Raw genomic sequence first — 18,130 nt, forward strand, 5'->3', positions numbered from 1 at the left:
TGTTGAAATTAGAAATTTGTCAATATATTTTATCTGTATGATATTATAAAATGTTTGGAATTTTTAAAGTGTTATTTATTAAATCATTTATTAAAACTGCTGTTTTAACTTCCTGTTTGACTCATTTTTTATATCTATTTATAATGCCTATTGTCTATCCGTTAAAACAGTATAAACTTTTAGATTTGACTCAAGTAATTACATTTGGAGTAATTAAGTTCCGTTTTTAAAGTAATCTACTTAACACTGGACGCAGATACATCATGATGGATTAAAAAAACAGAGCAAAAACAGAACTAGCATGAGTGTGTGGATGCCAGAAATAATCAGTAATGTGTGTCAGACGTCACACACAGACGTCCGCCTGTTTGCGGCTCATCCCAGCGGGTTAGGAAACACTCACCTCACTGCAGCTTTAGGAATGGAGCCATAAAGCAGAGAGCTGAGACCCCTGTACAGACCCTTCACCCCATGACCCTGCACCGTCTGCTTCACACAGTCCACTGCACAACACAATCACAACACAAAAACAACATTACCAGAGATCCTACAGTCCTCAAATGCTAATCTTTCGGAAGCGTGCGGAGGGGGGAGGGTATGAATTATTAAAAGCATTAATTTGAGGATTGTTCAGGCTTTGATGCTCTGAGTAAATCATCCACCGGGTTTAACAGAGAACACATGCGGACTGTGGAAAGCGTACTCTTATTGGCTAACAAAATGAACAACTTGTGCTTATAAACCTGTTGCGAAAAAGAGCCACAAAGTCCAGCGGCTGATAAACTCACGCTAAGTAGATCAGTTACTGTACTTTGAGCCGTCAAAACACGGTGACCTCTGTCTGTGCGGTTTCTTTCTGCACACACAATCTCAATTATTAAAAAAAAGTGCTTCAAGACTGAGCAGACGAGATTGTTTAAAATGTCTGACTCTAAATTCACAGTACATGACTAAATAATATTTATATTAGTTCTACAGTTTGCTGCTGTATGTAAATTCAGAGTAAATTACTGTGAGGTGGTTATAAGTTATTTAATTACTCATTCATTTTCTTTCAGCTTAGTCCCTTTATTAATCAGGGGTCTCCACAGCGGAATGAACCACCAACTCATCCAGCATATGTTGTATGCAGCGGATGCCCTTCCGGCCACAACTTACATTTACATTAATAATTGATCATTTAATTATTCATTCATTCATTTTCTTGTCGGCTTAGTCCCTTTATTAATCCGGGGTCGCCACAGCGGAATGAACCACCAACTCATCCAGCTTGTTTTTATGCAGCGGATGCCCTTCCACCTGCAACCCATCTCTGAGAAACATCCACACACACACAAACACTTATACACTACAATTCACCTGTACCGCATGTCTTTAGACTGTGGGGGAAACCGGAGCACCTGGAGGAAACCCACGCGAACACAATAAGAACATGAAGCCCAACTGAATCGAAGTTCGAACCAGCGACCTACTTGTTGTGAGGCGACAGCACTACCTACTGCGCCACTGCATCGCCCATCATTTAATTATATAAATATTATTTAATAAGATATTAATCGCATTGGTTTTTCAGTAAGGTGATGTACGTAGATTTACAGTAAATTACTGTCAGGTGGTTATGTTATACTCACAGTGAGATGTTGGGATTTTTTTTATTTACATGGAATTACGGTGACATTACAGCCATATAATGAACTTCATGGTGAATAGTAAAGCCCATTACTGTTATTTTACAGTACTGTAAAATACTACTTGTAGAACTAACTATATCTTGCTGTGAAGTTACGATTATGATTACTGTGATTTAGCAGTATACCTCTATATTTATTATATATATTATATTTATGGCCCAGATTACTGTAATTTAACAGTTTGCTGCTGTATGTAAATTCAGAGTAAATTACTGTGAGGTGGTTAAAAGTTATTTAATCAATCATTCATTCATTTTTTTTTCAGCTTAGTCCCTTTATTAATCAGGGGTCGCCACAGCGGAATGAACCACCAACTTATCTAGCATATGTTGTATGCAGCGGATGCCCTTCCAGCCGCAACATACATTTACATTAATAATTGATCATTTAATTATATATTTATTATTTAATAACATATTAATCGCATTAGTTTTACAGTAAGGTAATGTATGTAAATTCACAGTAAATTACTAACAGGTGGTTATGTTATACTCACAGTAAGTCATTGTGATTTTTTTTTTATTTACATGAAATTACGGTGATATTACAGCCATATAATGAACTTCATAGTAGATAGTAAAGTCCATTACTGTTATTTTACAGTACTGTAAAATACTACTTGTAGAAGTAACTATCTTGTTAAGATTACTGTGATTTAGCAGTGGGGGGTTGTAGTGGCACAGTAGGTAGTGCTGTCGCCTCACAGCAAGAAGGTCGCTGGGTCGAACCTCAGCTCAGTTGGCGTTTCTGTGTGGAGTTTGCATGTTCTCCCTGCATTTGTGTGGGTTTCCTTCGAGTGCTCCGGTTTCCCCCACAGTCCAAAGACATGCAGGTGAATTGGCTGGCTAAATTGTCCGTAGTGTATGTGTGTGTGGATGTTTCCCAGAGATGGGTTGCGGCTGGAAGGGCATCCGCTGGGTAAAAACGTGCTGGATAAGTTGGCGGTTCATTCCACTGTGGCAACCCCGTATTAATAAAGGGACTAAGCCGACAAGAAAATGAATGATTTAGCAGTATACCTCATTTAACTGTACAGCTATATTTATATCCCAGATTACTGTAATTTAACAGCTTGAGCTGTAGAATATCAAAGCAGATCTCAGTCGATCAATTTACGGTCATCTAAAGCACATCACACCTGTCCTCAGGTCTTTACACTGGCTGCCAGTTACATTCAGAATAGATTTTAAAGTATTATTACTGGTCTATAAATCACTAAATGGCCAAGGACCTAAATACATCACAGATATGCTCACTGAATACAAACCTAACAGATCACTCAGATCATTAGGATTATATAAACTAGAAGTTCCAAGAGTTCAGTCAAAGCAGGGTGAATCGGCTTTTAGCCACTATGCCCCTCGCTGCTGGAATCAGCTTCCAGAAATGATCAGATGTGCTCCAACATTAGGCACATTCAAATCAAGACTGAAAACACATCTGTTTAGCTGTGCCTTTACTGAATGAGCACTGTGCTGCGTCCGACAGATTGCACTATCATGTTTTTCTCTTCTTCTTCATTCTTTTATATCACATTTTACCTGTTTTTATGTTTTGTTTTGTTTTTACGCATTTTTATTATTTGTTTTTATTTTTATTTTACTTGTTTCTTTTATTCTTGTTTATGTAAAGCACTTTGAATTGCCATTGTGTATGAAATGTGCTATACAGGGCTCGAAATTGCGACCATTTTGGTCGCATATGCGCCCGAAAATTAATCGATGCGACCTCATAATATATTTGGGCGCATTAGTGCGACCTCTTTAGATTTTAAAAAAAAAAAACGTGCTGAATCGCTCTTCCCTGCCGCTATATTGGTTCATATGAGCTGTCATTCACTCAAGGTATTGCGCTGTTAGATGACAGGGAAGGAGCTTTTATGTCCACGGGAAATGCAAACGGCTAAAGAGTGAAAACTTAAAGCACACAGGTTTTCAAAGTGCAAACCCCACCTAAAGTTGAGGCGCAGATGAGAGCGATCATGACACGTGGTGAATATTGATCGCCAGCTGAGATCAATCGAGTACGTGCTTTTCGGAGAAGGTGGCCGAATCTAGATGCGTTGCATTCACTGCGTGTTCAGCGCAAATGTCCGCTAAAAGTCAAATCTAATGCTGTATCATCGCCAAAGAAGCTCGCCTTTACTAAGTTTACACTGAAACTGCGTCTCATAACACACAGCGGTATTGCGCCGGTGGACAACCTGCTCATAAATGGGGTCGGCTGACTCGCCTGCTTTTCCACAAACACAGAAAAATTAAAATCAGCTCAGACTGAACATTTAAATTGACACAAACTGAAACCAAAACTTTTAAAGAGTGATAGAAGTGAGACTTTACTTACTTTCTTTTGCCTATTCTTTCTTAAGGTGTATATTATTATTTTTTATTTAGTTACTGATGACTGTTTTGCAGCTTTCAGCCTTGAGTTTAATATTTTATTATAATCTTTTGTTTGTTTTGGAGCAGAAATATTATTTATTAAACTGACATGCATATATATGCTGTTTAGCAGTACAAAATAAATATTTATTACTGCAATGCTTCATTTTTGTTTGATGCAAACTATACATTTATTTTTCATAAAGTAACAGACTTTTTATAGCAGATAACTTACATTCAAGGCAGCATGATGATGAGAAATGGTATTCATTGTTACTATTATTGTCATTTTCATCATCATTAATATTCTAGAATTTTAATACATACACATTTTGGAATTATTGCACACAAATATCAATGTCATCTCAGCATTAGTTATAGTTGTTTCTGGTTTTTGTTAGTCCTAATTGATGTTGTTTTAAAATACAATAAGTCCCTTAAAATACAATTTGCAGCGGTGCTCACTCATTTTTGGTGGGTGCTCCTAAATTTTTTCTGGTGCTCCTAAATTTTTGAAGTTGGGAGCACCGGTGCTTCCAAGTAAAAAAGTTAATTTCGAGCCCTGCTATATAAATAAACTTGCCTTGCCTTGCCTAAAGAAATGAAAATTCTGTCATCATTGTAGCAGAAAGGTAAATAAAAATGTAAAAAAAAAAAAAAAACATGTGGTCAGATACACACCAATGCCTTTGTAGCGAGGCGGGTTTGCCTTCTCATCTAGCTGGAGCTGAGTTTTCACATACTCTGTAGGAAACGTGATGCAGATCTCAATCCCTCCAGCAATCCCACCTGCAAAAACAGAGAACATGAATAATATAAGCCTCAATTATAAAACAAGGATTATTTTGTTTAAAAAAATTAAAGGACAATTAGTACAAATCAAATATTCCATCATGCATATTTTATTTATATTTCAGAACTCAATGTGTATGTTTTTCCTTATCTATTATGCACCTTTTAACAAGATGTAAAATAAGTCTCTGATGTCTCTCGAGTGCGTGTATGTGACGTTTCAGCTCTAAGTACCGTACTAATAATGTGTTATAACTCTTTGATGTTGCCCCTTTTAGGCTTTGATCCAAATTGCACCATTTTGGTGACTGTCGCTTTAAATTCAAATGAGGTTGTGTTCAAGAGAGGGTGGAGCTACAAATGCCTGTGTGTCGGCATAGTGGCAGATAAAAAAACAAGACTAAAGTTATTTCTGTGAAAAAAGTGTCTCAAAAGAAGGCTACAGTGTTCATTTGTGCATCCTAAAACTCCACGTTTATAATCCTCGCAGTTGTTGACATTATCTTCTGCAGATACAGCATGATAACTCTAATAGCCTGCTTCTTAGTCAGGGCTGTTTATGCTAATGAGGGAGAGATGGTCGCTAGTGGGCGGGGCTTTCCCCCTTTGATGACACATACAAAGGGAGAATGCCAATCAAAGTGTTTCTGCAGGCTGTTTTTATCAAGTGTGATAATAAAAATAGAGTTAATACATTTTCATCAGTTAGGCTATATGGATTCACACACTGCTGCCACACAACTGTGTTTAAACCCCTTATGAAAGTGATTTTTGCGTAATAGGTGCCCTTTAAGAAAATGAGTGTGGCGCAAACATCACTATTATAATGTAAGCTTGTCCGTTTTAGGGAGCATGGTTCCAAAGAACTGGGTAAAACTAATATATTACAATTTTAAGCCTATTATACTCTTTAAAAAACATAGTAGATACTTTAAACAGTACTTTCCTTACAGAGTAACTTACTAATTAACACATTTAGTTACTTTTAAATCTTTTAAAATCTTCTCTGGGTGCTCCGGTTTCCCCCACAGTCCGAACACATGTGCTATAGGGGAATTGGATGAGCTAAGTTGGCCATAAAGTATGAGTGTGTGTGAAAGTGAGAGTGTATGGATGTTTCCCAGTGATGGGTTGCAGCTGGAAGGGCATACACTGCGTAAAACATATGCAGGTATAGTTGGCAGTTCATTCTGCTTTGGTGACCCCTAATAAATAAGAGACTAAGCCAAAGGAAAATGAATGAATATTACAGTATATTATATTATATTATATTATATTATATTATATTATATTATATTATATTATATTATATTATATTATATTATATTATATTATATTAATGATATTATATTACATTATATTATATTATATTATATATTATATTATATTACAGTATTATATTATATTATATTATATTACAGTATTATATTATATTATATTACAGCATTATATTATATTATATTATATTATATTATATTATATAACAGTATTATATTATATTATATTACAGCATTATATTATATTATATTACAGTATTATATTATATTATATTATATTATATTATATTATATTATATTATATTATATTATATAACAGTATTATATTATATTATATTACAGCATTATATTATATTATATTACAGTATTATATTATATTATAGCATTATATTATATTATATAACAGTATTATATTATATTATATTACAGCATTATATTATATTATATTACAGTATTATATTATATTATATTATATTATATTATATTATATTATATTATATTCATTCATTTTCTTTTCAGCTTAGTCTCTTTATTAATCTGGTGAATCCACAGCGGAATGAACCACCAACTTATCCAGCATATGTTTTATGCAGCGGATGCCCTTTCAACAGCAAACAATCACTGGGAAACATCCATACACACTCAATCACACTCATACACTACGGTCAATTTTAGCATACCCAATTCACCTACAGCGCATGCGTTTGGACTATTGGGGAAACCAGAGCACCCGGAGGAAACCCATGCCACCAACACGGGGAGAACATGCAAACTCCACACAGAAATGCCAACTGACCCAGCCGAGGCTCGAACCAGTGACCTTCTACAGGCGAATTGGTTAGGCTTAATTGTCCGTAGTGTTTGAGTGTGAATGAGTGTGTATGGATGTTTCCCAGAGATGGGTTGCAGCAGGAATGGCATCCGCTGCGTAAAACATATGCTGGATAAGTTGGCGGTTCATTCCGCTGTGGTGACCCCAGATTAATAAAGGGACTAAGCCGAAGAGAAAATGAAAGAATGAAGTTTTGGTGTAATTGTAATTTTCTTTTGTTCATTGGGGAAGAGTTGGTAATAATATTTGCTTTCATTTTTATGTAAAACTATCCTGTTATTGCTGTAAAAGTTTTATAAACAGATTAAAACACAGTATAACATGTACACATTTATAAGAACAGTTTTCTATATGAAAGTATTGTAAATAGCAATTCATTCTTATCTTAAATTAAAGACCTATGTTTTCAGACTCCAGTGTCACATGATCAATTTCAGCACATTAGATTTGAATGAGATTCAGATTCGAATATTTTTGTGCAGCTTTATATTTTTGTGAAATCAGCGATACATTTTACTAGACTTTTTGATGAACAAACAAAACATCTTGCATTTGACAAAAATAGAAATAGAATGGAAAAATATTGTGATTTTTTGTCCAGCAGTCTCACCTCACCTCTTCACCTCTATGTGGATAATAAAGGGTATGAATGACATTTGCTTCTCCACCTTAAGTGTGTGTGGGTTGAGCACATCTGTAGCTCAGCAGCAGGCGGCAGCAAAGGAGGTGTGTCTATCTTCTTATTGGCTAAAATATTCCGCCCCCCTACTGCTTGCACTGATGGGTGTGACAGAGAAACAAACGTCCTGCTCTTTAATCAGATCGCAACTTTACTGACATGCACTCGTTTAACTGAGCCGTGTGTGTAGAGAATCTTCAGGTGAACAATCTGATGAATATTTCAACAGGCAAACACTACTACAGTTAAAGTAGTCAATTATTCACCCTCCTGTGAATTTTCTTTTCTAAATATTTCCCAAATGATGTTTAACAGATTCAGGAATTTTTCCACAGTATTTCCTATAATATTATTTCTTCTGGAGAATGTCTTATTTGTTTTATTTCGGCTAGAATAAAAGCAGTTTTTAACTTTTAAGGTCAATATTATATAATAGTATATTATATTATATTATATTATATTACAATATATTATATTATATTATATTATATTATATTATATTATATCACAGTATTATATTATATTATATTATATTATATTATATTATATTATATTATATTATATTATATTATATTACATTATATTATAATATATTATATTATATTATATTATATTATATTATATTATATTATATTATATTATATTATATTATAATATATTATATTATATTATATTATTTTATATTATATTATATTATATTATATCACAGTATTATATTACATCACAGTATTATATAATATTATATAATATTATATAATATTATATTATATTATATTATAATATATTATATCATATGATATTATTTTATATTATATTATATTATATCACATTATTATATTATATTATATTATATTATATTATATTATATTATATTATAATATATTATAATATATTATATTATATTATTTTATATTATATTATATTATATCACAGTATTATATTATATTATATTATATTATATCACAGTATTATATTATATTATATTATATTATATCACAGTATTATATTATATTATATTATATTATATCACAGTATTATATTATATTATATTATATTATATTATATTATATTATATTATATTATATTATATTATATCACAGTATTATATTATATTATATTATATTATATTATATTATATTATATTATATTATACAATGACTTGCCTAATTACCCTAACCTGTCTAATTAACCTAGTTAAGACTTTTAATGTCACTTTAAGCTGAATACTAGTATCTTGAAAAATATCTAGTCAAATATTGTTTACTGTCATCATGGCGAAGATAAAAGAAATCAGTTATTAGAAATGAGTTATTAAAAAAAATCTTCTTTCCATTCAACAGTAATTGGGGGGAAAATATTGAGGAGGCCTAATAATTCTGACTTCAACTGTATATACGTTCCAGAAGTAAACATTAGTACTCAGAGTTTGCTCTTTCATAGCTTAGAAGAGTTATTTTTCATTTCTGTAATAACATTGTCTGAGGTGTTTCAGCCAAGATAAACACAAATGAATCATAAAGTAAGATTATATAAGTATAAAATGAGGTGGCTTGGTGGCTCAGTGGTTAGCACTGTCGCCTCACAGCAAGAAGGTTGCTGATTCGAGTCCTTTTGGCATTTCTGTGTGGAGTTTGCATGTTCTCCCCGTGTTGGCTTGGGTGTCCTCCAGGTGCTCCGGTTTCCCCCACAGTCCAAACACATGCGCTACAGATGAATTGAATAAACTAAATTGACTGTAGTGTATGAGTGTGAATGAGTGTGTGTGGGTGTTTCCTAGTACTGGGTTGCAGCTGGAAAGGCATCCACTGTGTAAAACATATGCTGGATAAGTTGCAGGTTAATTCCACCGTGGTAATCCCTGATTAATAAAGGAACTAAGCCGAAAACAAAATTAATGAATGACTTCACAATGCAATCAATTTTACCTGATGCGTTTCCCTAAACTGCCTTTTCTCCTCATTGTTTCTGCTGATTCCCTGAACTGATGTTGTTTCGTTATGTCTGTGCGATCTCATAATGTCTTGGGGTTTTGTGTTAATATTTACAGACACGTTTTCCTAACTAAATCAGTTTATACCAGTTTAGCAGGTCTGAACATAACTGACAAGTGCATTTCTGTCTTGTACTGGTTAAACGACAGGATATCGGCTCAAATGTTCAGCCTGTCGGACCTGCTGGTTTCCTTATTTGAGCCACAGAAACTGCCCTGAGGGAGAACACTGATGTAAAATTATACTTAAACTTAAACTTAATTACTGTAATTTGTTACAGCTAAAATCTTAAGTTCTTCCTCAAAGTATAGTTTAACCTTGGTTCAAAATTTAAAATATAATTTAGTCTAAATCAATAATATATATATATATATATATATATATATTTTGTGCTCAAGAAAAAACAACTTAAAATAAAAATAAAAATATTGTTTACTATAAATACACAAATATTTTTTTTCCTTCGGACAACATACATTTTTATTATGGAAAAACTAATTTACATTTTTTACCCCTTGATCAATGTTTAATTTTGCTTTGAACCAACCTAAAAATTGCTGTAATTTTATTCATTTATTTTCTTTCAGCTTAAGGCTGATTGATACTTCTGCATCGCCCTATGTGTGGACCCATAGCCCTCGCCGTGGCCGTCGACGTCGCTGACGCGCACCTCTCAAAAAATTTAACAACACGTTGCAACGACGCGTAGTTCAAGCTCTGTCATTGATCGGCTTGGCAGCGCTGACAAGTGTGGGCGGAGGTGAGAGCCGCGTGAGCCTGATGGAGCGAGTGTTTACAAGTTGAGTTAAATTCTGTAACGTAATATTCTGTAATGCATTTATACAGAAAACATCCATCATCTAAATGACATGCATCTAAACAGTCTCTGGATTAATGCGTGTAAAGATTTTGGAGATCTTCTTGGACACTTTTAATGCTTCCAAATAGTTTGCTGCATGTCTTAAGGTATGATGCAATCTATCTTCTATGTGTGATTAGACTGGACAGGAATCACAGACCGTTCGCGCCCGCGCTGTTCTCGCAGGAAAATCCGCCGACTCGGCTGACTCGACTGCCCTCCTCTTCCCTTCCTCCTTCCCTAAACCCGAGCGACGGTTCGCAAAAGCCGTCCAGAAAAAAAAAAAAAAAAGCAAAAGCCCTTGTCTTCGTTTTCGACCGCGTTTTCGGATCCCGCCGCGTTCTCGCCCTTATTTTTCGGATTCCGTTGTTCGTCTTACCACTGTTCCCCGGACTCGATCCCGGTCGTCGTCCCCGCGGCCGGCTCCTCCTCCGGGGCCTCCGCTCCGCCGACGCAATGCTTTGAGCTAAGCGGACAAACTGGTTGCATCGGGAATGGGCCGGCGAGCGCGAAGAGGAGGGGCGGAGCGGCGCCGCACCGCCCTGCAGCGTTCGCTCGAAAAAAACTAAACGCGGCCTTACGTACCTCCGGCCATGTAAATCGCGGTCTCCAGAAACGTCCGCGGGGCTACGTTTCCAGAATGAGCTTGGGTTGAATGTATTTGAGAGCACTTGTTATGCTCTTGAGTTGGGATAGGGGTTGGGTTATGGACAGGTTTGGTGGTATGGGTAGGTTTAAGGGTGGGTTAAGGTGTAAGGGATGGTCAACAGTGTATTTACAAATGTAATTACAAACAGATGTAATTACATACATGTATTCAATCAAGCATAAGTACACAGTAAATACATGTATTTACACAATAAGTACATTGTAACAAACTATTAGTTCCTGTGTAAGTACATATTAGCTAAGGCCATTTAATATAAAGCGGGACCGATTTTTCTAATCCAAATAGACAGGAAAAAATAAAGTAGTGACTGCATGTTGAAGGAGAACAGTGTAGTAAAAGAAAGATACTGCACTAAAAATGCACTCAAGGGAAAGTAAAATTCCAGAGAAAAGCTACTCCATTACAGTAATTTGAGTATTTGTTACTTTACATCACTGAATACTACAAGTTCCCTTTCGTAGAATTGCATGAAACTACCTGCTGTATCAGTACTAGGGGAAATGTCATGGTCAAACTCAGATTGCTCCACATATAACTGAACGTAAAAATCCCTTTACAATGTGAACTGTGAGTGAAGCGAGACACGTTTGATCAATGCTGAACTCCTTACTGATGAATGGCACACTTAATCATGCTTGAAAATCAAACAAAGTGAGCCTCTATGATGCAATCAATGGCCGTGTGTTTGTAGTGTGACGTGGTGTTTCTGCTGAGCCATCCATTCATGCTGGAGCACTGGTATTACTGGTCTATAATTGACAGATTAGCCCAAAGGAACATTGTTTTTGTGGTGGAGCAAGTTGTGATCTAATTATAAATCATCAAGACAGAAATGTTTGGAATTAGCAATTAAAAACGGATAGTTGACCCAAAAGAGAAAATTCTGTCACTGTTTACTTATTTAAAAGCTGTTTTAGTTTCTTTCTTGACATACTCAAATTTAGATAACAGTCCAATTTTATCAGCCAAAAATGCAAAAAGCCAAAGACAAAAATGTATGGAATCAGCAGTTAAAAGGATAGTTCAACCAAATATTTCAATTCTGTCATCATTTAAACTCTTTTAACTTGCTCAAAAGCTGTTTTAGTTTCTTTTTTTGATATACTCAAACGAAGATAACACTTTAGATTAAAAAGAATTAAGGTCAATATTATCAGCCCCCTTTTTTATACAAATCTCGAAGACAAAAATGTAAAAACAAATTGCAATTAAAGACTAAAATTTCAGTTCTGACACTGTTTACTCACCCTTTACTTATTAAAAATCTGTTAGTTTCTTTCTTGTTATACTTAATGAAGGTAACACTTCAGATTAGAAAAAAATTAAGGTAAAAAAATTATCCTAGTTAAGACTTTAAATTGCACTTTAAGCTGATATTAGTATATTCTAAAAATATTATGTACACATCATGGCAAAGACAAAAAAGTTTGTTATTAAATTGGTTATTAAAACTATTATGCTTAAAAATGTGTTGAATAAACAAAGTTTCTTTCTTCCGAAGACATGCTCAAATGACGATAGTGTTCAAAAACAAAATTTGACTTCCATAGTATTTTTTTATCTACCATGGATGTTAATGTCTGCTTTTTACGGGGCTATATTTGTCTTAATATTAATTCATGCAAAACAAAAATGATCGAAATCAAGTATTTAGATATATAAAAAAAAAACAATTCATGCGCATTCAAAATGTTTTGTACAATGGTATACATGTTTAAATGTTGTTTGCATTTGCGAAATGTATTTCATTAATTATTTATTTTATTCATTCATTTTCTTTTCGGCTTAGTCCCTTTATTAATCCAGGGTCGCCACAGCGGAATGAACCGCCAACTTATCCAGCACGTTTTTACGCAGCGGATGCCCTTTCAGCCGCAACCCATCTCTGGGAAACATGAACACACACTTATTCACACATAAACTATGGACAATTTAGCCTACCCAATTCTACATGTCTTTGGACTGAGGGGGAAACCGGAGCAACCGGAGGATATATATATATATATATATATATATATATATATATATATATATATATATATATATATATATATATATATATATATATACAGTTGAAGTCAGAATTATTAGCCCCCCTTTGATTTTTTTTACTTTTTCAAATATTTCCCAAATGAATTAATGAATTTCTTTTTTGTGCACCTGAATTTGGTTTTACAGCTTTTTTTATGTGAATTATTATTGAGACTAATCTAACTCCATAACCCTTTTCCCAACATTCTTCAGAATAACTTGTTTTGTGTTCAAAATAACGAGAATATAATACATGCATATTTTGTGCATATGAATTTGATTTCATGCATGTGAACTTGGATATGCATTTGTATTTTTTCCCCCATTAATTAATATTGACAATAATCTAGCTCCCTAGCTTCTCCCCCAACATTCTTCTGAACATCTTGATTTGTGTTCGACAGAAGAAAGAAACTCATAAGTAGGGCCAGACGGAATCTGCGGAGGTTTTTTGCTATTTCTGCAGAAAATTTTGGTAAAAATCTGCGGATTTCTGCGCAATTATTTTGGGAGTATCCAGCGGAGTATCATAACTAAAACCTTAATATATAAAATAAAAGTAATAAATTACTGAATAAAAACTGAATAAATTAGTCAAATAAAAGTAAAAAAGTAATTAAAAAGATTTAATGATGGGCTAAAAGTCTGCAGAAATCGGTGGAATTCTGCGGAAAATCTGCGGAATTCTGCACGCGCAGATTCCGTGTGGGCCTACTCATGTTAAGAACCACTTGAGTGTAAGTAAATGGTGAGGAAAAGTTCATTTAACTGTCCCTTTAATTGTTAATACGAATATATACAGGGTAAAGAGGCAAGGAAACAGTTTTTGTGTGTGTGCGTGTGTGTGTGTGTGTGTATATACTGTATAGTACACATGAATTTGGTTTCATGCATGTGAATTTCCCTTTGTACGTCTTGTTTTTTTTGCACAAATTATTATTGACACTAATCTAGCTCCATAGCTTCAGAATAAGTTCAGAAACAACTTGACCGTATGTAGTGAGAAAATGTTCATTTATGGGTGAACTGTCCCTTTAATTGCTAACACGAACACAAACAGGGTAAAGAAACTACGCAGGGTAAACATCCGCATCCATCAAATGCAAATCTACAGTTTCATAAATAAGTATGCGTGTAGTTGCGTGTTCAAACTATTAGCCACATATTTGGCAAGAACGAGACTCACAGACCGACTGCATTCCATGTTACTGTGTTAATGTGTCCATGCCACAGGCTCTGTCGTCAGGCCATCATTTCATCATGCATCCAGCACACATTTACCGCTCCACTGAGCAATTACTGACACCAGAATTAGGTTCATGCAGCGCATAATTTGACGTGAATGGAACTGTTGTGAGCTTCTCATTAACTGTGCACTGGCAAGACATTAACCACACTAACTAGGGACACTTTGAGGGAGATTTAAAATCATAATCGCAAGTTAAAACAGCATAATTTTGAGCTGTATAGTCAGAATTATGAGATAAAAAGTACCAATTTCAAGTTATAAGGTCCCAATTTCAAGTTCTAAAATTATATGGTGATTTAAAACAATATATATATACACTCACTTTTTGGAAAGTTGACCAATACACATATTAAACAAGGTAAATAAAGGATAAATAATAATGTAATGCCATGTTTTTGAGATATAAAGTGACAATTGCAAGTTATAACGTCATAATTTTGAGATAAAAAAGTCACAATTCCAAGTTCTAAAGTTATTTGGTGATTTAAAGCAATAGTAATAGGTATATTTATATATTCACGCTTGTGCAGAATTGACCATGTAAAAATATACATGCTATTAAAACGCATTATGACATATTAGTTGCAAATTTGAGAGAAAATGTGCGAAGAACATCATGATATCAGTAAGATATCAAATTAATCACGTAAATAAAGGTTAAATAATAATGTAATGCCATAATTCTGAGATATAAAGTCACAATAGCAAGTTATAATGTCATCTTTTGAGTTATATAGTCAGAATTATGAGTTATAAAGTCACAATTCCAGATCATAAAGTCAGATTTATGAGTTACAAAGTCATACGGTGATTTAAAACAATAATATTAGGTAAATATATAGTCCAACTTCAGGAGAATTTATCATTTAAAATATATATATGTTATTAAAACAACGTTATTACATATTAATTGCAAATTTGAGAGAAAATGTGCAAAGAATGTCAAGATATCATTAAAATATCCAATTGATTAGATAAATAAAGGTTAATTATTAATGTAATGCCATATTTCTGAGATTTAAAGTCACAATTGCAAGCTATAACGTCATAATTTTGAGATAAAAAGTCACAATTCCAAATTCTAAAGTTATTTGGTTATTTAAAGCAATAGTAATAGGTATATTTATATATTCACGCTTGTGCAAAATTGACCATGTAAAAATATACATGCTATTAAAATGATGTTATAACATATATTAGTTGCAAATTTTAGAGAAAATCTGCAAAGAACACCATGATATCAGTAAGATATCAGATTAATTAGGTAAATAAAGGTTAAATAATAATGTAATGCCATAATTCTGAGATATAAATCATAATTGCAAGTTATAACGTCATAATTTTAAGTTATATAATCAGAATTATGAGATAAAAAGTACCAATTTCAAGTTATAAAGTCCCAATTTCAAGTTATAAAATTTTATGGTGATTTAAAACAATAGTATTTGGTATATATTATGTATATTCCCACTTTTGGAGAATTGACCAATTAATATACATATAGATATGTTGTTAAAACGACGTTATTAAATATTAATTGCAAATCTGAGAGAAAATGTGCAAAAAACGTCATGATATCAATTATCAAATATCAACAATTTCAAGTTATAAAGTTATATGTTGATGTAAAACGATAGTATTAGGTATGTATATATATATATATATATATATATATATATATATATATATACCTACTTTTTAGAGAATTGACCATTTAATATACTTATAGATATGTTGTTAAAACAATGTTATTACACATTAATTGCAAATTTGAGAGGAAATGTGCAAACAAAGTCAAGATATCAGTAAGATATCAAATTAATCATGTAAATAAAAGTTAAATAATGCGATGCAAATTTTTTTATGTAATGAAAATGCAAAATGATAATCTCTTGATTTTGGGCTGAAATGTGACACGGTTTCCTAAGACTTTTTGACACATATCGCAGGCATGGTTGTAACTTCAGAACTGTTACATTATTATATACACACAAACACAACATTGAGATAAATTTGGCTTTATATTCGCACATTCTGACTTTCTCCTCAAAGATGTAATGTATTTTGAGTGGGTAAATCATATTAGCAGCCAATGGCTATCAAAGTACAACACTGTTTAGTCGATTAAAGAGTGCTAATGTTGTTTTGAAGTCATACTTGCATGCTATTTCAGACCCAATATTCAAAGTACCATAGTAAACAATATGAGGAGTGTGTTACAAGTTGTCACTGAATGAATGTGCGAATATAAAACCTACTTTACCTCAATAAACACAACAAAGTTCTGTAGTAACTTTGTAATAGAGTTCATGAGTTACTTTTATACCAGTTCCAGTGAAAAAGCAGTCTGAATGAGTCACACACACACACACACATATATCACAGTCCACTCAATAATACTCGCCTGTGTAGTGATGTTGACTACAGCCCTGTGGGGGATCAGAGCAAGTCAGCAGAGGACTGTAAACAGTGTGGATGACAGTGCAAAAACTGCTGCTCTGGAGTCAGCCACAGCATTAACACAAACCTTTGTTTCTTCAATGTTTCACAAGCAAAAAATTAAAGACACTTACCAGCTAAAATGGCTTTTCCAGGGTGTGTGAGTTTGGCTTGTCCGGCGGGCGCAGCGGCGGATAAACAGTGCGGTCTGTGGAAAGGACTCACGAATTTTGGGCTACCTGACATTTTTCTTGTTTTAAAACGGGGTCTGCGGACAAACCAGCAGCAGAAATGGTGTAAGTTGTGCAAACGGTGATCATAAGTGAAGTGACGGGCTCGCGAGGTGTTTTGACAGCTCAAAGTTTCCTGCTCTCTGTCAGCAGGGCAGGCGGGCTCGGTGTGTGAACTGTGAATGTGCTGTAGAGACTCTCAGTAGGGGCGCCATTCTCTTAAGGTGGAACGAAGTAGTTCATCTCAATTAAAACAAAATGTTATTGCGACTTTTCATCTTAAAAATGCGTGATACAAACTCTCAGTTTAGAAGTCAATTATCAGGTATAGACTGAATTCTGAGCTGTAATTATATCATTTTGAGTTATATTCAGATTTATGAGTTTTAAAGTTACAATTCTGAGTTATAATAAAGTCAGAGTTATGAGTTTTACAGAATTATGAGTTATATAGTAAGAATTCTGAGTTATAAACTCACAATTCCAAGTTATAACATCATCATTTTGAGTTATAAAGTCAGAATTATAAGTTATAAAGAAGTCACAGTTGCAAGTTTTAACGTCAAACTTTTGAGTTATATGGTCAGTATTATGAGTTATAAAGTCAGAATTATGAATTATAAAGTCGCAATTCTGAGTTGTAAATTCACAATTTCGAGTTATAAAGTCAGTATTATGAGTTATAAAGTCAGTATTATGAGTTATAAGGTCAGTTTTATGAGTTATAGAGTTAGTATTATGAGTTATAAAGTCATAAAGTCATTATTATGAGTTATATAGTCAGTATTCTGAGTTATAAAGTTAGTTTTATGAGTTATAGAGTCAGTATTAAGAGTTATAAAGTCAGTATTCTGAGTTATAAAGTCAGTTTTATGAGTTATAGAGTCAGTATTCTGAGTTATAAAGTCATAAAGTCATAATTATGAGTTATATAGTCAGTATTCTGAGTTATAAAGTCATAAAGTCATTATTATTAGTTATATAGTCAGTATTCTGAGTTATAAAGTCA

The 18,130-nt window shown here is 33.5% G+C and overlaps 1 protein-coding gene across 4 annotated transcripts in view; it reads right to left on the bottom strand.

The window, feature by feature from the left end:
• Positions 1–17,296, bottom strand: part of slc25a1b (slc25a1 solute carrier family 25 member 1b) — a 30,184-nt gene extending 12,888 nt beyond the window's left edge. For 3 of the 4 annotated variants that reach the window (XM_087269805.1, XM_087269806.1, XM_087269807.1), the window contains exons 1-3: positions 17,026–17,266; positions 4,754–4,861; positions 404–503 (exon numbers count right to left, since the gene is read on the bottom strand). In XM_087269805.1, the coding sequence (XP_087125931.1) occupies positions 404–503; positions 4,754–4,861; positions 17,026–17,137 (320 nt within the window). In that variant the 5' untranslated portion in view covers positions 17,138–17,266. 4 annotated transcript variants of the gene reach the window in all.
• Between the last annotated feature and the right edge of the window lie 834 nt (positions 17,297–18,130).

The sequence above is a fragment of the Danio rerio genome, chromosome 10, assembly GCF_052040795.2.
Source record: "Danio rerio strain M-AB ecotype USA chromosome 10, GRCz13ab, whole genome shotgun sequence".
Taxonomy (NCBI): Eukaryota; Metazoa; Chordata; class Actinopteri; order Cypriniformes; family Danionidae; genus Danio; species Danio rerio.